The sequence below is a fragment of the Pseudopodoces humilis genome, chromosome 4, assembly GCF_049639895.1.
Source record: "Pseudopodoces humilis isolate 2021_Gansu_Grassland_sample_001 chromosome 4, ASM4963989v1, whole genome shotgun sequence".
NCBI classification, from domain to species: Eukaryota; Metazoa; Chordata; class Aves; order Passeriformes; family Paridae; genus Pseudopodoces; species Pseudopodoces humilis.
This window is the reverse complement of record NC_142203.1, coordinates 36032080-36056654: the sequence shown is the minus strand read 5'-3', so window position 1 is coordinate 36056654 and position 24575 is coordinate 36032080. Positions and strand designations below refer to the sequence as shown.

The 24575-nt window shown below is 39.5% G+C and overlaps 1 protein-coding gene across 6 annotated transcripts in view; it reads right to left on the bottom strand.

Moving 5' to 3' along the window:
* The window catches only part of SEMA4D (semaphorin 4D), a 111195-nt gene that overhangs the window by 42519 nt on the left and 44101 nt on the right, over positions 1-24575 (bottom strand). For all 6 annotated transcript variants that reach the window (XM_088054682.1, XM_088054683.1, XM_014258810.2 and 3 more), the window contains exons 2-6: positions 14314-14376; positions 6562-6954; positions 4162-4307; positions 2906-2968; positions 438-536 (exon numbers count right to left, since the gene is read on the bottom strand). In XM_088054682.1, coding sequence (XP_087910808.1) covers positions 438-536; positions 2906-2968; positions 4162-4307; positions 6562-6655 — 402 coding nt within the window. In that variant the 5' untranslated portion in view covers positions 6656-6954; positions 14314-14376. The remainder of the gene's footprint in view (positions 1-437; positions 537-2905; positions 2969-4161; positions 4308-6561; positions 6955-14313; positions 14377-24575) is intronic.

Sequence of the window (24575 nt, the reverse complement as noted above, 5' to 3'; positions counted from 1 at the left end):
TAAAAGGAGTTTTAATTCTGTGCCAAGACTTCACTCTGAAGGGTTCAGCACTACACATCTTTGTCACAGCCAGGAGCAGAGACAAGAAGAGAGAGGAATCTGAGAAATTTCAGGGGGATTCAGTAATGAGTGTAAGTTTCAAACAATGTAATTTCAGTTTTAGTAACTGGTTTCATGCTAACACACAATACATGAAGAAGTATAAAAGCCAAGAAAAAGTAAATCTGCAGTTGGTGATCTGTGCAAATCTGCAAATGTGCTCTGAAAAAGGAGCAGTATACTCTGCCATTATGATGGGACAGTGCCATCATAATGCTCATAAACCTTACAGCCAGGAGGGAAGATGCAACTGTTTTGGGAAAGGAGAGTAACTCGTTTACCTGAGCTGCCCTTAAGTTACAGCTGTTTTTGCATCAAAGCATGTGAACATATCTTACCAGGTAATCACACGTTGGCTGAAATGCATTAGTTCCACACACGTAGAGGAAAGTATCATTCAGCTGTTGCAAGACGCGCACGTAATTACGACATTCTGTCTGTAACAGAGGATGAGGAAAGGACTAGTCTGATAAACCATAGCTTCTACATTCCAACACAAACAAACAACATTGTCCACTGCCACTACTTATGCCACATCACACTGGCAAGCCCGGGAAACACGTGTGACACTGGGACACCATCTCCCTGCAGCCTCCAGGAGCTCTAATCAATCCTGCAGCAGCTCGTTTCCTACAGCCAGTAGTGTGCAGCTGCCTCAGTGTCCTAGCAGGACAGCATGCTCAGCAGGGCCCATCCCAAGCGGTTTTATGGAAGGACAAGCCCCAAACACACCTCCAGTCCATGGGAACAACTAGTTAAACATGAAGTGAGTTTTAGACCTTATCATCCCTCGTACATCTACATGAAACAATGACAGCCCAGGTTGTTTGTTAAGTGCAAAACCCCTAATACCCTTAAATTAGCTACAAAGCTTTATTGCTTATAGCCATCATTTTTGGTTTTTTTCCAGTCCTTGATACTGTCCAAGGAAGCTCCATAACATTTTTAAGCTCTGAAACAGAACAAGGAGTTTGACCAAAATCCTTAATAAAGGATACAGTGAAAACTCAAAATAATAATCAAGTAAAACAACTCTAAACAACCACTTAGAGAGAGGGAGAAAACCAGTATCAGTAAGACTCCTTAATTCTTGCTGGTACACTGCCAGATCCCTCCACTGAACTGCTGTTCTGTGAACTTCTTAGGCAAGTTTAAGCACTGGCACTACTGTTCCTTCTTACGAGACAAATTAGATATTTCTGAGACTGTATGGAAGGAAAAAAGCAAGGGGGAAGAGTGTAAAACCAGTTTTCTGCCAGACAAGGCCCTTGAACAGCTGCATGAATGCTTTCTGCTGGCATTATAAAGCACATTGCTTATGGGTGGGGGACAGAACTGCCCATTTACATGTAGGAAATAGAAGTAGCAGTTAATACATTGACCCTTTGGAAACTATTGCACCGTGCAGAACACCATAGCTACAACATAAATGTGACTAGTAGGTTAGAAGTAAAGTGAGGAAAAAGTGTGGCTGGCAATAACTATGAGTTTACTCATAATACTTTAATAATACTTCACAATAAGTTTAGCAATGAGTTGCTAAACTGGGAGTAAGAGGTAATATAAGAAAAATTCAGAGGTCAATCAAAGTACGTATTAATGGGGTCTAATACACCCCACCACTAATTTTTGAGAGGACTTGCAGAGACTCACACACAAGTCTGCTAAACACATGCTAACGCACAAGGTAAACTTATATCACATATTCATCATGGCTGTATATATATATCAGTACTATTAGCAGCAATCCCAACTGACCAAAAATAATATTCTCTGATCCTGTCCTGCAGAGGTATGCATGGACAACACACACCTTAAATATCTGTCACACCTCATGTTCAAATAATCCACTGATGATCATCAGTGGTCAGTCAAGGGAAAGAAGCAGCTAGTCAAATGGAGACAGCCCACTCCCATCCTGATGAACCACACGAATGCAGAGTAACTATCAGCCCTGGATGCAGCATTTGGGGTTTTTAACAGTGCAAACTGAAGAGGCTGCACATTCAAGGATCCAAGTGCAGAGTAGATCTGCTTTTTGTATGCACAGGACTTCTACTTTCAAACCTGTGTTAAAGGCCTGATCAGTCTTGCCTAGCAAACCCTTGCTTTACTGCATCATCATTTAAGGTCTTACACAAATGGAAAGGTACAGCCACATACAGTCAGCTACCTCAAGTAAACATTCTCCCCAGAGGGACAAGAGGAGCAGGCCAGCCTGTGCCCTGGCAGCCGTGAGGAGTGGTGGCTCCCAGAAGCACCAGGGGACCCTGCCCAAGCTTACAGGAGGTCTGGCTGCACGGGTGCTGTCTGAGCTCTCTGAGTTACACAAGGGGCACACTCATCAAGCAACACAATACACATATACAGAATTAGAGAAAAAATACACTGGCCTGATAAAAAACCCCTATGCCCCAAAGAAAAGCACACAAAATTAATCATTCACTCTGTTAAAATCAAATGCTGTGAATGTCATTACAATAACAAAACACAACAGTTGCTATCAATTACTTCAGTGAAAGCAATATTGGTTTATCATCCTAATGGAAAACCATTAACATTAAGCACACGTCAGAGTGTGTTCAGATTTTCAAACATTCAAATAATATTCAACAACAAAAATAATGAGCTAAGAAAGAAAAGACTGAGCATGCTGCAGCTTCTAATGCTCAAGTTAATGAAAAAGAAATTAGGTGATGGTTTTGGAATTTTAGTTTCAAACAGTTGGAGACTTTCTTCTTTTAATGCCACTCCTCTTTAAGTAAAATGCACAAGATCTTTCTCAAAATTCAATAAAAGTACATACCTGTTCTGATTTGCCCTTGACTGCACACTTAGTCCTTTTATCTTCTGTGACCTTCCAGTGTAACTAAGTGAAAAAACATGCAACAAAAAAGTACATTGAAATATGAAATACTATAATTCAATGCAAGGTCTAAAAATCTTGCAGTAACACACACAAGAAAAGGCAATCCTATCTAGAGCAAATGCAAGATATTTTGCAAGTAGCATTCAAAGGTTTGAAAACATTTTTTTCTCAGGGAGGTGACATTTTCAAATCCATGTGCCTTAAGCAGAACTAAACTACCATCTTCTGCGTTCATAATGATGATTCCCCACAAATGACTAATGAACTTTTCATTACCACAAGCATTAGGGAAATGCAACTGGCTTAAGTATTTTTTCAATCTCAAGTACTTCTCAATTTCATTAACACTTGAATAAAAAACAATTGGGGGAAAGGAATCAAAGAAAATTTACTTGACTAATTTACACTATACTGAGTAGAACTTTACAACTATGTTTCATATGCTGGTAGAGATGCCCATTACCACCACCCATGAACATGTTCTTCACATTAGAAATCATATAAGCATCTTCTAAAGCACCCTGGGTGGTAGTTCACACCGCACATCTACACGTCAGCTGGTGTGGCTGATGGGATGAAAAGCAGGAGCCTGGGAAGAACCTGGAAGCAGTATAACATTAGCAGACTTCTGTCTGGGCTAATCTACTTTGAGAAACCAGCACAAACATATTTAAAGTACTTCTCTGAGCAAGCTGATCAGACCTGTCTGCAGCACCACTTACTGCGCAGACACACCTAGACACAAAATAGAAGATGAGACTGAAAGGACAGTGCCTTCATCTGCAGCACATCTGCAGCCTCCTCCGAGCAAGCCCCAGCTTTGCCTCTGTTTCAGATTACTTATTGACTCAGACTAACAGAAAATGGCCCACTCCTGATATTAGGAAAACGTGGAAGAACTAACACTACAGATGATACCCACAGTCCCTCTCATCCAGCATCCTGCCCCCAAGAAGAAAACACCCAAGGAGATCTCTAATTACTTGTTTATATATCCAGCTTCTCCTTTCTCATTCTCTTTTACTCTGTAAAATCTTCCAGAAATAGTACTGGAGTAAACCATACAGAGTAATTTCTCTTTTAGGTACCTTTTAAGGTATTTTTTACTAAAATGAAATGCTACTGATATCAGGAAATTAAGTCAAATTTGGAGTAAAATTTTTACATGGAGGATAATGTATCAAAAGGCATACCTCGTGCTGCTTCTCAGCAATATTCACTGCATTTAAGGCAAAGATTACTTCCCTGGCTCCTACATAGAGAACGTTTTTGTCTTCACTTAACAGCAAGGTTGAATAGTTTGACACTTTTGATTCATTAAAATGTATTAGCTGGACCTCTGTTGAAAAAAAAAAAAAATAGCACCTCATGAAGATACACAATCACTTAGGGTCAAGCTCATAAGTAATTTTTTTCTAAGTTGTCTAACAGCTGTTGGAAAACTTGAAAACAACAAAGGTTAGTTCAGACAACCTGTGTAAAAGACAAGGGACCCCTTAGAAGCTCGATTCAGCAGAAACAGAAGCTTCCACCAACATCAAAATCACTTGTCCCGACTTTCTCATTGAATTTCAAATGTGATTTTCAAATTACTTCCTCTTGTGGTGATCCCTGTAACTCACTTATTCCTTCAATCTTTTTTCTACTTGCTTTTTCTAAACTTCTATTTTCCACATCCATTGTCAGATTGTTCCTCACCTTTTCCTTTCCATATACCAATCTACTGTGGAAAATCAGGCCAGTCAGCACATCCCTTTCAACTACCCTGAACAAATCTTATAGAATATCCTGCACCTGAAGACAACTTTTCAGCATACTGACATAACAGAAGAAAGACACAAAAGCAAGTAACAAACAATTTGCAGTTGACTATGAAGTGAAAACCAGAGATGATATACACAACCTACACACAAAATAACAGTATGAGGGAAAAAATCAGGAAGAATATAAATAAAATAAGAAGAAGAGGGAGATACGAGAGAGCAGGCAGTGGAATGAGGAAGTGTGTAGAATGGACCAGATTAGCTTGAAGAAAAATGACAAAAACTAAAACAAGAGTATTTTTTCTGAATGTATAATGTAAAAATGACTGAAAGCTTTTGTACATGAAGACACAAGATTAATTAAACATGGCTTTTTACGATACAGATTAAAACAATATACTATTACTTCCAATTCTCTCATCTGTAATTACACATTTTCAACTGTAACACTCCAGAAACACTAATTTTAAACTAGATTCTCAAGCATGTAATTTTGCAATCTTTTACTTGGCAGGAAAATTTTCCCAAAATGGATGAACTGGTTCATACAACTCCACTGAACTAAACTCCCTCTCCTATTCAAAGTAGGTTTCCAGCATTTAAATGCAACAATCTTTAGCAGACAGAGAGAGAAACAGCAGGAGTAATAAACTCCATTTATTTTGACTAATTTGGATGTGAGTGGGCAGTACCTTACCATAACATTAAATTGCAACTTGCCAAATTTCCACTACAAGATAGAAGCATCAAGGAGTCTAAGCAGGAACTACAAGCCTTGTCTAGGCTGCCCTTCCTGAAAGCCTGTATCAGCAGCTCACTAATTGCTATACCAATAATCAGGAAAAACACTTCTACACTCATCTCATAATCTGCTTATTCCTACTACATTCTTAATCTCCATTTATCTTTTCCTACAGAATGTCTGCTCAGAATTTAACATCCTTACTTAAGATTGCTTCATTATGCAGCCAGTGTATTTGTTTGGGTTTGTTCAGTTACTGCACATTTGGGTAATCCACTGCTGCTTACTAATGTTAAAGGACCCAAAGTCAAAATCTCTTGAAACATCCATGCCACATGGGTAATGGGGGGTAGCAGCAGAAAATAGGAAAAAAAAATGCTTAAATTCACAAAAAAACTACTCTATAGACTTGGCTCTAAAGTTCTCTTCAGACCCAGGCTAAGTTATTAAACCAAATGCTAAAGGATCCTCTGATTTCTATTACTTCTTTTTGCACTTTTATTTTCAGACTCCCGATTATTGTATTGGGAGATTAGGAATACGTGCTGCTATTTCAAATTGCAGATTCAAATGCAAGAAAAGCATTGTTCTGTGAAAGACTTTCATCTCTAGACACCATAAAATGCTGTTGGAAGAGGGCCAAATCCTTATTTTTCATTTGCCTGTTGATTTATTTAATGCTCAGGATGGCTCAGCGTCAAAATAGATTGTTAGCTGGAGAGGTGCATTTTGCTAACGTATTCAGACTCCAGGTAAAAGTAATTTGATTAAAATAAAATACACCTACTGGGATTTTCTCTTGAAACAAGTTTCAGTTGCAATATCCTTCAGCTGAGAAAGCCAAATTTGGAATTTCTCCTCTGCTTTCAATGCTGCTTGAAGAAACCAAAATCACTTAACCAATGCCTGAATGATTTTTGCATATTCTGGTCCTAAGCATTTCATAAGATGAGCCAAGTAGCAATACCTGACCAAATGCACAGCAAATTGGCTGAAAGAACCTAAAGCCTCAGTGAGTTTCAAAACCCACAGAAACCCTGAGGATGCGGCAATGTCCCATATTACAACACTTAAATTTTTGTTCTTACCTTTGTGTTCCCAAGTGATCCTCGGTACCGGGCCAAATGCTATTGCCACTTCTAGCAACAAGCCCCAAACTGCATAAAAAGCAGACAGGGCCATCTTCAGTCTCCTTGCTCTTCGGGGTTTCAATGGGTAACTGCAGCAGGTAGCGTTTCTTTGGCAGATGAAATGGAGACCCCAGGGAGTATTAGAGACCAGGCATTTCAGCCTTTGAGAGCAATGCAACAAGGGAGGCTGGAACAACTGTACAAGTACGTGCTTTTCAGCAGATCACTTCAAGAGAACGCACATTTTCCAGGATGCTGCATACAGAGACTGCCCACACGCTCCACAGGCTGCAGAGCTGCTGAGAAGTGTGACTGAGTGCATTCTTCTGTTTGCCGGAGAAATAAATGAGGCTGTGGAGAGAGGAGGGAAGTAAGAAGTAGAAAAGAAAGCAAACCAAATACTGCCAAAAATAGCACTGATCTTGCAGTACTTCTATAGCTGTCTGCATACCTTTTGGATATAAAATATTATTAACTGGTAAAAATCATATTCTTAAAAACAAGACACACATTACATGGCAAATGGGCAATAACTGAAAGCAATCCTTTAAATCTAGAATTCCAAGTGTAAACATTTTGAATTGTCAATTATGCTTAATGCACATAACTTGACTCTAGTCTATTCTTTCAACAGTGTGGCAAAGAAAACCCCACCTCTCTAACAAGCAACAAAGATCACAAAATCACTATAACTAAGATCACAGACCAAAGAACATGAGAAATACAGCATTAATAGTAAGTATGGTTACACAAATCTGCTGTAGCTCCCATACTTGGGATCTCACGGAAGTGTCTTTTTTTAGTGAAGTTTCCTATAATACTACTAACTCACCCAAAGTGTGGAGTTTGCAGGGGATAGAAATATAGCTACAGAAACCAAGAGCTAATGGACTGCATACAAAAATTAAGGGAGTAAACACTTCACTAGTGAAACTGCTAGATAGACAGTCTCATGAAAGTCATTGTGTCTCTGAGTCAACTATTACTCTCAGAACCCAGAAAGACCTGTCCTAATAAACAAAACTGTTCACTGCTTTCTACACCATCTTCCAGAAGTCTCCACTCCTCCTGCCTTCCTACAACCACTCCTAGGTGAAGACTCCAGAAGCAGTGAGTACATTCATCAATTACCAGATCGTAAATACCCATCACATTTAGGGTGGTGATGAAAAAAACACGTCACCCTTTGCAGCAGGGCACAAGATGCTAGATTCTCACTGTGCCACCCCTGCCTGAGACACTGAGGTAACTCTAGTAAGAGACACACTACAATACAAGATAATGTCATACCTAGAGGTCATCCATTAGGAGGGCAAGTGAAGCTGTATTGATTTTGCATGGCCTGGTTTTGGTAGCAGGTGGGCTACAGGGGTGGCTCGAGGAAGAAGATGCTAGAAGCTTCCATCACATCCAGCAGAGCCAACCACTGGCAGCTCCAAAGACAAATGTGCTGTTGGCCAAGGCTGGCCCGATTACAAATGGTGCTAAAGCCTCTGTGATAACATATTTAGGAAGAAATCAAACCACAGGTGGTGTCACAGTTTTAGCTGTGAGCAGAAAGAGCAGGGTAAGAACAACTCTGCAGACAGAGGTCAGTGCAGAAGGAGAGGCAGGAGCTGCTCCAGGCACCAGAGCTGAGATTCCCCTGCAGCCCCTGGTGCAGATCGTAGCGAGGCAGCCGTGCCCCTGCAGCCCGTGGAGGTTCGTGGGGATGCAGAGATCCACCTGCAGCATGTGGAGGAGCCCAGTGCCAGCAGGTGGATGCTATGGGAAGCTGTGACCCTGTGAGAGAACTGTGGAGAGAGCAGCTCTGCTCCCATGCTGGAGCCATCTCTCCTTGAAGGACTGCACCCCATGGAAGAGTGACCCAGGCTGCAGCAGCTCTGGGAGGACTGCTGCCCGTGGGATGGACTCACACTGCAGCAGGTCACACAGAGCTGGTGCTCCTGAGAGGGACTGACATCAGAGAAGTTCATGGAGAGCTGTCTGCCATGGGAGAGACCCCACAGTGCAGCTGGGGAACGACTCCTCTCCCAGCCATGGATAAACCAAGGCTGAGGAATTGACCATAATCCCCATTCCCTGTCAATCTGCACCACTGGGACAGGAGGTAGAGCTTGGGAAGGATGGAGGGGTAGGGTGGAAGTTGTTTTTGAGGGCTTTTTTTATCCTGCTCTGACTGCATTAGTAATGTTTACAATTCAGATCTCTAATTAGAACCTGTTTTGCCCATGATGGTATTTGATGAGTGATCTCTCCCATTCCTTATCTCTACCCATGAACCCTTTGCTAAATTTTCTCTCCCCTGTCAAGCTGCACAGGAGAGTGTGTGAGCAGCTTTTGTGGGTGCCTGGCATGCAGTCAGCGTCAATCCATGATAGAAGGTTACAAAATCACTAGAAACATTAAAAGCAAGAGGTCAGAAAAACTCAGAGGTAAAAAGACTAAGGTGAAGCAGCAGCAAGATCATCTCTAACCACAAGCAAGATGCCTCTGGGAGGACCTGGGTTTAAGCAGGAAAAGACAAGGAATCTCTTGTAAGTGTAGCCAGTGGATCTTAAGTAAGGTGGCCGAGTAGAAGACAGACAACTACATTCTAAGTGTTTACACCTGCTTTACTAAATGTTCACAGGCAAGATTAAAAGATTTAGACATCTCATTTATTTCTATAAATCTTTTATCTAATAAGAAACAAATCCACACAACTGTAACTTGCTTAAGCTGAACCTGTAACTTTGTTTTTCTATTTTTTTTTGTCTTAGTAAGTAGTTTGGATCAAATCCAACTGTTTGCAGAAGATCATAAAAATAATTTTGGTTTATAAGGCATCATATTTTCAGTTAAGCTTATTAAGCTTTTTTGTCTTTCATCCTTCCTATTTGTCATCAAATACAAGCAATTCCAGGTTTTGCTCTCCAATACATTAAAGGTGCCCACTCATCCAAGTTACAAGGTATGACATTCTGAGGCAAGCAAACAGCTTTACAGGTCAGTGTTCAAAAAGGTAACAACAGTTAATTATTAAAGTTCCAGGCAAATTAGGTATTTTATTTTAAGATAAATGTAAGGAGGAAAACAGCAGTATGAAGAAACATCTTTGACCCATTGTTTATGCACACAGCTAATCCTTTTCTTAATGCTACATCTTATTACTTAAAAGACTGCATATAAAAATCAATTCCCTGTTAACTCTTGATTTTATTTTTTTTAATTTCTTTTTTTTTATTTCATTTTAAAAAGACAGCCAGGACAACTTCAAGCTATCAGTTATGTACAATACCATATAGCAGAGATGACTCCAAAAGAGACTTCTGAAGTCCTGTACATTTTTTGAACTTTCAAATAGGATTAGCAAATATAAGCCCTAGTAAAGGAAAATCCTGAGTTCTCCTACATTCACATTACATTCCTAGTCTAGCTCACCTATCTCAGTAAATGCAAAATGACAATGAAACTTGAAACAAATTACATTATCTTTTGAAGGAAACAAAGAGTCTGGCTGGATCCTTTAGTGCCTGCTTTGCTTTGTGGACTGAGAACTGCCCCGGCTATACAAAATGGAAACCTATTTCATTAGGATTTCATTCCTATTGTACAGGGTTGCAAGAAAGGTCCTTTTTTCACATTAATAGGTTTGACTTGTGTGACATTACTTGATGATCTAAGGCAAAATTCTGGATGTTACAAAAAGGAATTAAACAGTCTACAGTGAACATTACATACCCAATTGTGCAAGATCCACTTTGTTCTCATTTTTATAACTTTAAATAGAGATGAAAATGCACTCAGAACCTTGTCCTTTAATTTAGCCTTCAATTTAATTACTCTCCCCTGCCCCTCCCTTCTCTGTGCTGAAAATTATCTGGAGTAAGTCCTTCACTGACATCCACTGCGAGGTCATTCATAAGATAATATGAACCTCTTTTTATATAACACAAGGGGTACAAGAAAGAAAAGTAAAAAAAAAAAAAAAAAGAATAATTAAAAGGCCCAGACAATGGCCTGATTTCCAGATTAACTTCAATTTCATCAGTGTTCACTACCTTTAATTAGATCTGAGTGCTTTGAATTTATGGAAAGTTAGGTCTCCTAATACTTTGAGCATTACTCCCAAAAAATAAGCCACAGTTTGCTTGGAAACAAGCAAAGTACACTGAAGAAGTAAATCCGAAAGAAACCTGAAATATTTGGTTACATGATTAAATTCTGATTAAAGTGACCACTGGTCAACTTTTCTGTAAAACTGTTAAAAATTTTCTGAGATAAATAATCAGTTCATCAATGATTTAGGAACTCTGATGCAAAATTACCATCAATGTATAATGACAAAATGGAATAAAATGAGTTTTCCATAATGCCTGTTATTTATGGTGACTAAAAACAGGGCAACTGGAGAAGCAATCAACGCAACTCCTGTCCATTTGGCAGAGCACAGCTGGAAGCTCAAAGCTGTGAACATTCCCCTTGACATGTATAATTGTAATGCATGGACAGAGAAACGGATAGAAACAATTGTCTGCTCTCTTAAAGGATAGAAATTCAAAGTTATTAGAAAAGAGGCTGCATAACTGCTAGTAAGGAATACAGGTTCTGAAATCAGGGAATTGCAATGGCATATACTGACTGCTACCAAGATCATAAACCATGTGTCTCTCGTGTCACCTGTGTCACTGGGCAGCAAAGAAGCAGTGCTTTCGTCCACCTTCTGGAAAAATGCAAAATCCTCGTCATGTCATGTGAGAAGCTGGAAAACCAGCCATGGGAAGGAGACTGTCTCCTTTCTCATTCTCCAGGACATGAAGGCAAAGTATGCACAAAGAGGTACTTGTGAACACCAGGTTTCATCTTTCAGATATGTCAATTCCACAACCTTTGCCAGTACCCAGGTTTTTTTTAAGTAATGCAACCCAGAGGCGAGTGTCAGGCAAGTGTCCCCAGTCAGCATGCTATGGCTGGATCCAAGTGTGTGTATCTCATATGACCAAATGCCACCTAAGTTAGCCAAGTTCTGGAATTTTAAAGCTAGGAAATGGCCAATTTTGCAACACTGCTTTTGAAATATCTTTTCTTCTGAGAAACACTTAGTTGCATTGTGCAGCCTAGTTTGGCTCAGTACTACATAAACTGCTAAGTGGATCCAGTTTTATTTTGTATATGAAGGTTAAAACCAGGAGAATTTACTAACGCACCAGAAACAGTCAGCATCATAGCTGGGACTCTTGTCATTCCCAAGAAATTATCACTACCATCACAGAGGATCCAGCCTCTCCCTCAAGAAAGCCAAAGAAGCACTGGCCATCCTGGCCTAATTCCATCACTCTTTTCATGATTCCCCAGCCACACTAAGTGCCCCCATAATTTTCTTCTCTTTTTGTATTGCACTTTACTCTCCTCCACAGGGTGTATCTTTCCTTGCAATCCCTCATCTACTCTGTACTTATCCTCCCACCCACACTGTCACCCACTTTTCTTGCCCAACACAAGCAATGCATAGTTCCATGACCACGCGTGATGCCAGCCCCCCCACTGAGGCTGCCAGACAAAAGACCGCTTTTCTTTAGGCTTAAAGGCCCTTTAAAATACATACTTCCCTATCTCTCTGTCAAATCACTGTCTCATCACTCATTGTCCAGGGACAGAAAAACGAGGACGTCACAGTAAGGAACAACTAACTGCAAGACACCCTTCTTTCCCACTGCCAGGAGCAAAACCACCATGGCAGGTTCAGCAGGCAGTCTACCGTGCTATTTTCAGATAATGATAATAATAATTTAAAAAAACAACTAACCCACACAGCAAAAAACTCAAACACATTTGCAAAACTTGCAAGGAGTAACTTGTAAGTTACTGTGATAAGGGATATGAAGCTCAATATGTGGAGACAGGCAAATTTATGAGTGAATTGCTTCCACCAGCAGAAAAGGGTGAGTTAAAGGATTCAACTGTCAGAGGCCATAAATTCCAAGTTCTCCCTAAATAACTTTCTTTTGAAGCTTTAACAGAACACAAGCCTGCTTTAATATTTATTGATGCCTATTTTAAAACAGATTCTAAGGCTCCATGCATGAAAAAAAACCAAAACAGAGAAGTAGAACTGTGAGAGATTTTGCTTAAACCTCTTATTTTTCAATTTTGTTTCCAAAACTGAAAGGCAAAGTTAGCAACGTTTGTATTTTAAGTAATCAAAATTACACAGTGAGAAGTGTACAAATTACCTTCGACAGCTGAGTTTTGATTCCAAAGTTTGTGCATTTCAGAACAGTAGACACAGGCTGGTTATACCTTTACTTTAGTTCTCAGCCTTTTAAAAAGCACTGAGCACAGTGCCATTTTTATACAGTCTCATGAAAAACATCATTATTTACATTATTATTATATTTTTATTATAAAATACATATGGATGATTTTTTTCCTGAGATAAGGTACAGCCTCAAACTAGCAGACCAACAGCCCTTTATGATTAATATACATGTAGAGCACGGGATTATTTGCATTTCAAACTATAACCAAAATACTTTGTAGTTGCTAGATGATTACAAATTAGATGAAGATTCTTAAGATAATTTGGTGTGGTCTTTATCTCTACCACAAAACCTGCTAGAGGATGTGCACTAGTGCTAAAAGAGGATATACAAGCCGAGAAAACAAATTCCCAGTTTTAGGCCAGAAATCAGTATTTTCTGTTTCTGCCTGATAAAAATGCCATCAAGCAGTCCTCAGGAAACTAATTCTTGTGCTTAAATAAGAGAATTTATCCTCAGACAGGTACTGCTAAAGACCCTTCATTTTTTTAAACTCATATTCCCGTTTCTTTTACTACTACATTCTTTTTCTGTGGGCAAAGATGAAGTGTTATGCAAAACAAAAGGTATGTACAAGACAGATTAAAATTCTTATTTTTTAAGATTATTGTGGGTAGATCACAACAGTCCCCAACCTGAACTTCAACTTCAAAGAGCAATAGGAAAGAGCTAACTTGGATGCTGACCTATCTGAATACAGAATTCAAGAGCTACCCTGATCAAAGACCCTTTTCTGCCTGACTGGGCACTCCCAGATTTTAAACCTGGGTTGTGACAGTGACAGAGCTGCAGTTAAAACCACGCAAGAAGGGAAGTCCCTGAAGTTTGTCTTCTCTTACCTGTTAAACATATTGTCACAATCAAAAATAGCACTCAGTTTCTTTCTCATTTCCTCTTGGGCTCATAGGACTGAAAGAGTCATTTGAAGATGCCTCTTGGCAAGTAATGGCACATGTGAAAGTACCTGCATGTCTAAATTAACAGGTATGTGTGCTTTAGGAAAATAATAAAAAACCTTAGGTGTTCAGCAACACTTCCAGAGTCAAAGATCTCCAAATGCAAGCCCAGTACCCTTTCATGCACATAAACCACATAACAGGGAAGGTGACACTCTGAACAGGACCTTTTAGAGACAACTGAAGAACAGGTAAATACAGAGTATGCTCCTGAATAAAGAAAATCCTTTCCTGTTAAGTTTCCTGAGTATTTAGTCTTGAAGCAAAAGAACACAATAAATCAAACTCATAGTTCAATCCTGATTGACATCTTTCAATATGCACCAAGTCCCTAGTATTCCTACGGTATGTTTATCTGTTTTGCTAACAAGGACACCTGTAACAGAGTCACCACGAATCCAACAAAGCCCCCCCTTGCTGTGGGGATGTACCTCAGGTTTCAATGTACGTACCTGCCACCCTTCGGAGCCTCCTGCACACGCCAGAGCTGGGAAGCCGTCAGAAACACGTCCTTTCTGAAAAGGGATAAGAAACAAGCTTTGGCACCAGTACCACATAATCCTGAAGGGCAAGTTCTGATACGGGAATTATAATAAATCCTCCCCCAAAAGTCTGACTTTTATTTTCCAGATTACCAGGGAAGAACATTCCTGACAAAATACAGAACTGCTACATTTGCATCCAATGAGCCAAGATCCTGACATTGCACTTAACACAAAAAATATTAAGCAGATCTGATTAAAAAGCAGACACATCAGCCCTTTTAAAACTCAGTTTGTTTCTCCTATCCCAAACTGGCTGATACCTACCCAGTTCAAAATTATTCAGCACTTGCATTGCAGTAGGAATTACCGATACTGGTAAGACTCTGGGACCCCTCCCATGCTGGTATGGGATGCACTACAGAGAGGTTAGACACCAGCCAGCCCCACAAACAACTACCTTTACTAAATTCATATCAAGCAGTTCCAAAACTTTCTTGAATTATTAAAGAACTGCACTATGCACAAGCTTAGGAAAGAGGATCTGGACACAGTGAAACCCCGCATGCTCATATTTGTTTTGCTGTAATCACAGGGGAAGAGCGGGTCACTCTGAAACAACCACAACTGGGCACAACAAAGCATTTATCCCAAGACTGCTGCACGTAATATGCTTCCAATATGCAGACCCGAAACACTTTTGCAATAGATCATATTTAGCATAGGTATTTCCTAATGCTCATCACTTTTAGAAGGGTCTGAGCCATGTGAAAAGATAGTGTTTCTTAAATGCAAGTCACTGAGAGTCTGAAGTAGATTTCACTTCAGTCAGTAGGAAAGGGGTTCCCACAGATGCAAGTGGCAAGAATGCACCTAACATTGCACTTCTCAAGGCTTCATTCTTGTTCCAGAAGATTATGAGTCAGAAGATGGAGGCCTCGTAAGAAACAGGCTAGAGAAAATTACAAGAAGCAGCTCATTACTGCAGGTCTCTAAGGGAGAGTCTTTACAGAGTCTTCTCCAGAGATCTTCAACAGTGCATGTTTTGTGGCTACCAGTATTGTAAAAGGCATCAAACAGCTACATCAAACTCACTTTTGCTAACAAAACAGTATTTTCAGTATCTTTTGGGTATTGTGGGCTATATAAAGAGGGCAAGGTAGTCTGATTCTCCCCACAATCATTTTTCAACAAGATACCCCGTGAAAATCCATCACCCATCTATTTTATTACCAGCCAGCTGCTTTCCACAAAACAGTAGCAGAATACAACTTAATTTTGATGTAAAAAACCCCATCCACCTTCAATTCTGTTGAAAACAAACCAGAGCAGGCAAACTGTAAATCACCTGATCAATTATGAATCTCTCCACAAGGCATCTGAACACCAGATCATCTCTATGGCTGTAGCTACTCAGTATTTAAGTGAAGAGGTAAAATTTACAAAAAAATTCCAGACCAAATGATAATAATCTAATTTAGCTGCAGGTACCTTAAGAAAATTTTCTTTTGCCTCTCTTGAGAAAAGAGCTTCCAGCAGCCTATAGTTTGTACAAGCACTTTCACTGTAACAAAGCACTTGCATCTAAATTAATATCTACAGTAGGTATGAAACTCCTCTGAAAAGCCTAGCAGCGAATCAGCTGACCTTTATACTTTCCTGGCTTACTTTAAACAGCCTGACATGGAGGTTTTCAAGTCTCTGCAAATAGCTGCGTTTCTGAACTATGATCTCAGGTCACTGGGAACTGAAAGACAGATGGCTGGAGGTCAGGCCACCCCTCTGCCAGCCTCTGGATCTCTATGGAGATGGTAAGAGGCAGATGAGCTGCTAGGACTTCCAAGCTCTGCTCCTAAGAGCAGTACATCTCCCCTCAGTGTGGTCCTTGGGAAGGGGCCACTAACCATCATTGTTTCTGGCAGAGAAGCCCAGGGGCTGGGTGAAAGGGTGGCTGGGCTAAGGTGCAGCGTGCAAGGTTTGCAAGTAGGGGCTCATTCTTCTCCTGTGGTCACACCGCCACTGGCTGCCTGTCAAGACACCACCTGTAGTCATGCTACACACATGAGTAACTGCTCCCAGCTTGCCAGAAGCGGTGACATAATTAAGCCTTTTAATCCAGCTAGGATTTGAGTATGAAATTAAACATCCATGTAAGCACTGCAGGTTGGCAGACATCCTTCAGGTGCTCTTGTTTGACCCAAACCTCACAGGTGATCCTTTACAGCAGGCACTGCAGGAGCTCCTTAACAAACCTTACACTCTGTCAGGTTTTATGAGAACTCAGTTTAAACTTATGGGGAAAAAAAAACTCTAATTGTTTCTTCTGGCAACAATTACTTAAGCTTGGGGAGAAAAATTACACCATGAACACAGCTCATTATTTTGACAACTGTGACTAAGTCTTCAAAGATTAAAGAAAACACCTACTGGATTATAAATGAAAGACAGCCTGGAATACATTATGTAGAATAAAAGGATAGTCACCTTAACGAAATTTTTCATAAAAGATCCACAGTCCTTCACATATGTGTCTTTGTATACACTTTATTTATTTGAAGACCTTCTAATCTGTCAAATTCCAAACCACATTAATGTATTATAAGGTACTTCTGGCTGTCACATCCTACTTGCTTTTAAAAAACAAAAAAAAATAAAAAAATCCAAAGAACAACTAACATACTACTTTTCCTTCTGCACATCAATTTCCATCCAGATGAGCAGCATTTCTTTCACTTTCTATTCAAGCACACACCTGCTGTAATCAGGTCCTAGTGATTCTAAATGAAGAGAAGAAGAAAGGAAATTCAAGAGAACTAGCTTATAAACAAATTTATTTGGAAGTCTTTTTGGGAGCCCATGGAGTCAAATTTTAAGTTTGGGAACATTTCTAGTGTTACAGCACTATACACCAACCTCAGTGAAATACCACTTCCAGGTAAATACCTTGAAGATCACAAGTACAGCTGTATTTGCTACCTCTATCTCAAGTCAGCCACAACCTATACATACTGTCTTTCTTAGAAAATTTAAAACATAGAAGCCACAATAAAGCCAACATATAGCTATGAGTAAGACTGCACAGACAGCTGGCCACAGACAGTGTCTGTCACTAAGAACTCTCCTGTAAATGCTGTGTGTGGTTTTAGAGTTTTCAATTACATGAAAAGGTAGGCTAGACTACAAACTTCAAGAACAGTGCGTATTACCATCACTATATTTGAAAAATTGATCTGAGACACTAAAATAACTGCTGCTGACATTGCCTCCACCCACTCTGGATGGGGCTGGTGATTGTACCTGCTAACCACCTATGCAAGATACTGGGGGTGAAAATTAAGTAACAAATGTGATAAAAGACTTGAGAGCAAAGCTCTTATGTTTTTTCCTCTTTCCTGCCTTCAAAGTTTATTTTTCATAAAAACATCTTTATTTCACAGACCCACTCACTGGCCTATCAACACCCCTCTACTTTTTCTAAACATTACAGGAAAAATAAGAACATGAGCTTCAAACTGAAGTAGAGGCCAGTGCTAAACCTTGTTCTGAAATAATGAAGTAAAAAAAGCACTGTTAGGTCTCAAAGAAACATCTCTATCTAGCCCAAGCTCTGCTGGGATCCTCCATTTTAATTCCTGTCACCTCAGCACTCCTCAGATCTCAGAAGCATCTTCAAAAAAGCCAAGAAAAATGTAGAGACTAAACTGGTGGCAGAGAGCTACAAATGCCTCCTGTATCCCAATGGCAAAATAAAAATATCAAGGCTGGGCCAGCTACTGCCATGATGAGAGTTTCTCTGTTTTTAAGGGTATTGAGAAAATCTGTAGCTGAGCAACTTAGCATCCATAAAACTCAACAGGAGCTTTCATGATAGTATCTGTGCATCCCAACCCTTTTTCAGGAAAGGGTTTGAGTGGGTTTCACAATTTCAGCTTTCTTCCAGTTACAATACTCAACAGTATCACAATGTACAAATTACAGTCACAATACTGTACAAATATCAACACAAGAGTATTTTAATAAAAAAAATGGTAGTCGTTCTAAATCAAATTCCAGTAAAGCAAGAGAACACCAACACAACTTTGTGAAACCAACAGCCACATGTGAGAAGAAACAAGGATGCACAAATTCAAAGAGAAAGTAACAAGTAACCAGTACTTTTGCTTCAGATTAATCTTTTTAAGTCACCACTTCAGGGATACGTAAAAATCTTTATGTATTCACACAGCCTTTGCTTAGGGAAGAAAATAATTCAGAAGCAACACTGGAATATTCTAGTCAATGAACAAACGTAAGTCTTGGAAGAGCAGAGATCACTGCAACCCACCTCCACATTCAATAGTTTTTCTACTTCAACAAGATCAATATTAAGGAGACAATTACTGCTCCTCTTGTCATAAAATCCCATGTAATCCATGTCTCCTTTTCCTTCCATAAGAAAAGGAGCAATCCCGGAAATTATTTGCTGGTTAAAAAACCTGCACATGAAGAAACAGCAGATAAGCCTCCAAATCTTACTCTTGATATTCAATGAAAAGTAACAGAAAATGAAAGTCTAGCTTCTGGATTAATGTTCTTTTTCATTAATGTTCTTTATCAGATGTTCTTTAAGGTCCCTAAAAGAAAATCAAGAGCTAAAAAGCCTTCAAAAACCCACAAAAACACATCTTACCCAAAAGACCATCATCTGCCAATTATGGGGGAACACCTCCTAATATTAATAAGTTACCTATTTCCATATTCATTCTGACAACATGCCAACCCAGGAAAGCTAAAACTAAGATCAACATGCTGTATTATACCACCTGCTTTCTTAATAGCTTAAATCAAATATTTTGTCACTTTCAGAGAACTTTAGTTGCTTTTCAACTATTTAATACTACAGTATTTCCTGGTTTTACTTTTCTGGATTCTTTACATAAACTGAATTAGCAGTGTTTACAGGTGACAGTCTGAACATGTTTAAGAGTTATCTGAACACAGATTACAGAACACCTACATTTCACAATGTTTCATATTTACTGTTTTTCAATGCTGCCCTGGTATTTTTCTCTCTTGCCTTGAGAAACACATGGCCCCTTCTCAAACAAAACAACAACAACAAAACAAAAAACAAAAAAACCCCACCAAACAACAGCTACAAAAAAACAGGCAAGGAAAAGACATGAAGAATCTTGCACATTCTTTAGAAATTAGTATGTTACCGTCCTGACAGTGCAGAAAAACCCAGTTATTCAGTATCAGATTCTAGTTTTTAAGGCTTTCAAGCCAGTTTTTAACAAAATATGCCAACTACTTGCAGGTTCTATACCCTGAAGTCTCATGACTCTCAGACGAGGCAAATACAACAACTACCTTTTCCGCACAGCAGCAGTTTTCAGTACCAAAGCATCTTTGGGCCAGCTTGCCCACTGAGAACACTGTCAACGCCATGCACTGCTCAGGGACACTAACAATGAGACAACACCATACAAAAACAGCTTTAAACTAGCTTTAAATAAAAGCATGTTCAAAACACTGCTTTCCTTTTTTTTTTTTATTTGCCATTAAGGGGAAGAGAAGGAAGAAGGGGAGAAATTTTCACCTCAACACATAAAATTAGAAACCAGTAGCTCTTCAACTGCTCAGCAAAACGTTTTGTGCCCTAAAGAGAAGCCTTGGAAGAGGTTACCTGTCCATCATAAGAATATGTTCTTATAAGAATATTCTCTGCTGGAAGAAACAGGCAACTTCAGTTCAAGGAGCCAGAGTTAGCTCCCTAGTTGCGTAAGACAGCACAGCCTCCCTGAGGGAGCTGCACAAGGTCGCTGAAGTAGGGAATTTGAACCAAGTTATTCAAAACAGTGAAGAAGTAACAAAAACAAAACTTTACTGTCTTTGGCTATGTAAAAATCACAAATTGAACCTTGCAGCAGTATTTACTATTAAAAAAATTCCAATTAAAATTCACAGGTGGAATGCAGCCATTTTTTGTTTAACCAAAACAAAACTGTTCATGTCCAAAAAAACCCCTAAAACGCTATAAAAAGGGATTTCCTCAAGCGTTACAAGTTATGCAAGGACATTTCAGACTTATGAACAGGCAAAATTTGTTCTAGTTGTGAGTATATTTATCTTACTATAATGCATTACAACTTTGAAACATTACACATGCCACTTTGAAACTATCTTCCTATCTTTCCCGTCATGAGAGTGCCATTAGAACTGGTTAGGACAACACTTGATAGCATGACAAAAACCTGCCCATTCAATACAGCAAGAAGACCAGAATGGACCACAAGAAATTAATACATTTTTGAATCTACCTGCACCACATTCCCAGTTGCATTTGGGATGAAGAAGTACAAAACCAAAATGCCAAACAGGTCTGTGATAATAATTTTGAGTTCTCAGTTTTGGATGCAGTGAGGGGATGGAAGCATCACCACTCCCAGTGCTTTACCTGTCCCTCCACAGAGCTGCTTCTACTGCCAACAACACACATCCAGCACTGTATTTGTCATGAATCATGCTGCCTGAACAGTAAAACCTGTGCAATTTTCTCTCCATCTGGCATTACACACATTGAAGGTGGTGCAGTAAAACCATCCTTTAAAATGCTTTTTCCTCAATTAATTGTATTTCTATGGCAGTTCGCTGAAGACTCACCATCAAATGCTCGCAATTCTCCTTCCACAGCTCCAAGCTGAAGCCAGTGCCTCTGTGCATGTGCTACTTGTTTTATAAGCTGCTTTTTCAGCAGCAAGTTTCACCGTTCAGGTTTCCATATGACAGAGACAGGGATGTTAAGACTAACACAGAATTTCAATTCCTTTTTTCCTGTCACTTATTTACGCGACAAAGACATATAGGGAATCTTCTCAAAGCAAACAAAGTCTTGGCTTCTAAACTTTTTTCTACTGAAAACCTGATACAGAATAAAGAATTAACAACAACATACTATAAAACTGGTAATCTCCCTCAGCTCTCCTTACCCTTGCATTAATGAAAATAACAAACATTTTTACTTTCCATACCCACTCTTTCTTAGTGACTTTCAGACAACAAATGTGAAGCTCTACTTTCAGATACCACATCAACGGCAAAAAGAAGCAATGCAGTTTTTCAAGTTCCATTGCACTGACACAAGTAGAGTCTGACATTCTCAGCTCTCAAACCTGGTCTACCACAAGGTAACAGTTTTTTTCCTCTTCCTCCAGCAGTATCCCACTTGCAGGATGAGGTAACTCACACTTGTTAAAACAGCATATTTATGCTCTCTAGGTCCTAGACACCAGCTGATGAATTACATGAATGTCTTGAGTTTTAAGACACTCATGTCTGAGTTTTAAGACGCTCACCATAAATTTAGCAATGTGCCAGGATGAATGGCTTAAAACAATCATCCCCTGGGTCTCCAAAATGGGGCTGGGGAAAACAAGCAAGTGAAGTGCTCTTCTTCCTCACAGATGCAAGGCATCCAGCCTGCTTACTTAAGCCATCCAGCCTCTGGCCACTTGTGTCCTCTGGTCTCCATCTGCAACTCCCCACCCAGACCTACACCGCTGGGAGGTCAACTGATCAACTTCCACAGGCTAAAAATCCACTTTGGGGAGGTGCTGGATCAAGGGAGTTTAAATCTACACATAGTGTCCTATTCAGCAGCCATGCTAGCTGGTGGCAGATTGAATGTAAGCACAACACTAAGGGAGACATTAAGTCTGGGCCTTCCTGGGGCAGAGGAAAAGAAAATGGGAGTGGCAACTGTTTGACTCACTCCAAGTCCTCCTTGCTTTATTTCAGGACCAAAATTAAAAAAAAAAAAAAAAGTGAGGAAGAGATGAGACATCTTGATCCATAAAAGAAAACCCTGAAAATCTGAGGGCTGTGTAAGACCAGGCCTGTGACAAACAACGTAGCTCTCCCCTCTGATGCTGTACAGCACCCACCAGGTACAGAGCCTTCTGCAGGACTGCCTGCTGAAAAAGATGTTGAGAAGACAAAAGCCCACCCAAGGGTAACACCACTTCCCCTAGAGTACATACTGCTCTTCTGCTGCAACATCATTATGAACACAACTTTATTCTGCCAGTGATAAGCACCAGCAATTCCTTCTCATCAGCTTAAACACTGGCCACAAGCATGTTACTGTTCCATTTGCTTGCATATTCATGAAACTCCACTCTCTCTAAAGACTGGCAAAGATCACATATCGTGGCACAACTGCCTGTCCCAGCCTACCTCACTCAAAACAGGACATATGAGGTCTAGGATCAAAATTCAGAATTCACTACACACTGCAAAAGTAATTTTAAATAGCTGAGATCTCATCAAGAGATGATCTCTTGCAAAATCCAATGCTTGTTTTCTTGTCAGCACCACAGAAATACAGTAAAATAGCCTTGAAATTTAAGAAATCAGCATTTCACTCTAACAGATATAGCTAATACAGGCAGCTTCAGTAGCAAGCATTTTAAAAGGTTTGGGATTTAGCTGTATTTGAGATTCTGCTAGTTCAGAAATGAATTATCATTTTTACTGTGTTAAAACCTCTACATCATTTTTTATGCTGAAAAGTAACAGAACCATTCTTCTGAAATAAGTTGCTAGTGCTTTTCACACACAGCACAGACATGGATTTTACAAATCATCCTTAGATTATTTCGCCATTGCTCACTACTAACCTTTGCTGTTTTTTCAGCTATGTACAGCCAGGGAGTCTGCACTCTTCTATAAGATATACAAAGAAATTACAGATACCAGCAAATACAAAAATATTTGCTCAGAACAGAACTTGTTAAACACAAGCAAAATTCAGTCAGCAACAACTCGGCAATAATTGACTCTGGAGTTTGGAGAAAAAAAAAACCCAAAACAACTAAATCCTCTGACTTTGGGATGTCTTCCACAAATGCAGTGGTTAATCATGTGCTGTTACATCTATTCTGTGGGGTTATAGAGCATCAATCATAACTGCTCCTGCCTCAATACAACCCTTGTGTTGATATTAATAATGCAAAGGTCATTTTGACCTTTACCTAGTAACTGGGTTATCAGTTTGTGCCCGTATTACTGCTTTCTGTACATCTAAAAACACAGGTGCAGATCTTTCAGTACAAGTGCTTCAGGTTTCACATCAAATTATGGGTGAGCATGTCAGGAACAGGATTAATATAAGCTTTGCTTGCAAAACATTCTCATGAGCATTTACTGGGATTTTAACTCCTGCAAAGCCTAAAATGAGCTTTTTCGTATGCCAAATGAAATGCTGCAGAGAGAGTCATTATAATACTCAATGATTAACTTTGGAAACCTTGTTTGCACTATCATTATAGATATTTTAACAGGAAAGATAGAAGATATGTACACCACAGAGGTTCTGCCTCAAACTTTGTTGACAAAACAGATAATTACAAGTTTCTAGCCATTGAAAGCTAAATTTTGAGGGGTTTTAGTATTACAGAAAAGCAGAACTGGAAAATTACAGGGAGGCATTATGGGCAAGATTAGATTTATGTGCTTCCTCCAAGGTTTAGGGCTCAACAGAGAAACAAAGCCTTCCTTGCCAACGCTGACCTCCAAATTCCACAGCAACCACCATTCATGTCTTATCTCAAACCAGAGATTCTCACCCTAGAACACTTAGAGCTTTCACATTTCAAATGTCAGAGTGGAAAAATTAGGTTAAGCTAAACCAAATGCAAAAGTTAATCCCAAACAAGAGAGCTATGTCAGAGAATTCAGAGCAATTAATGTTACTTGTGAACCAGATTCTGCAGAGGTGTTCAAGCTGTTAGCTGCTTCTCTGTATCCTTTTACAACTTTCTGAGGTCATCAAGATACTGGTAACACATTGCCAGAAAGTGTGCAAAGAAGAACAACCTTGAGACTTCTATATCCCTTTTCTTTGCTGCGCCACCCAGAACAAGCAGAGACAGTACTCAAGAGATACCTTGTCTATATTCCAAGTGTCATCCTACCCTGCAAAATATCCTTTTCTTCTAAAGTGTGCTTAACAAAGCAAGAAACAAACAAAAGCCTCCATACAGCCTATAAAATCAATGGGCCCTTTCTACAAAGAAAAAAAAAAATCATCCTTCCACATCAATTCAAATCAATTAAACTTTTAAGGTTAAAGTTCCTTATGGATGTATTAATTTTCTAAATTTAAAGTTTGATTGTTATGCAGCTCATTTGCTAAAAGTCTGGTGGTTTGTTTTGGGTCTGCTGGTTTGATTTTTATTTTTGTTTGATAA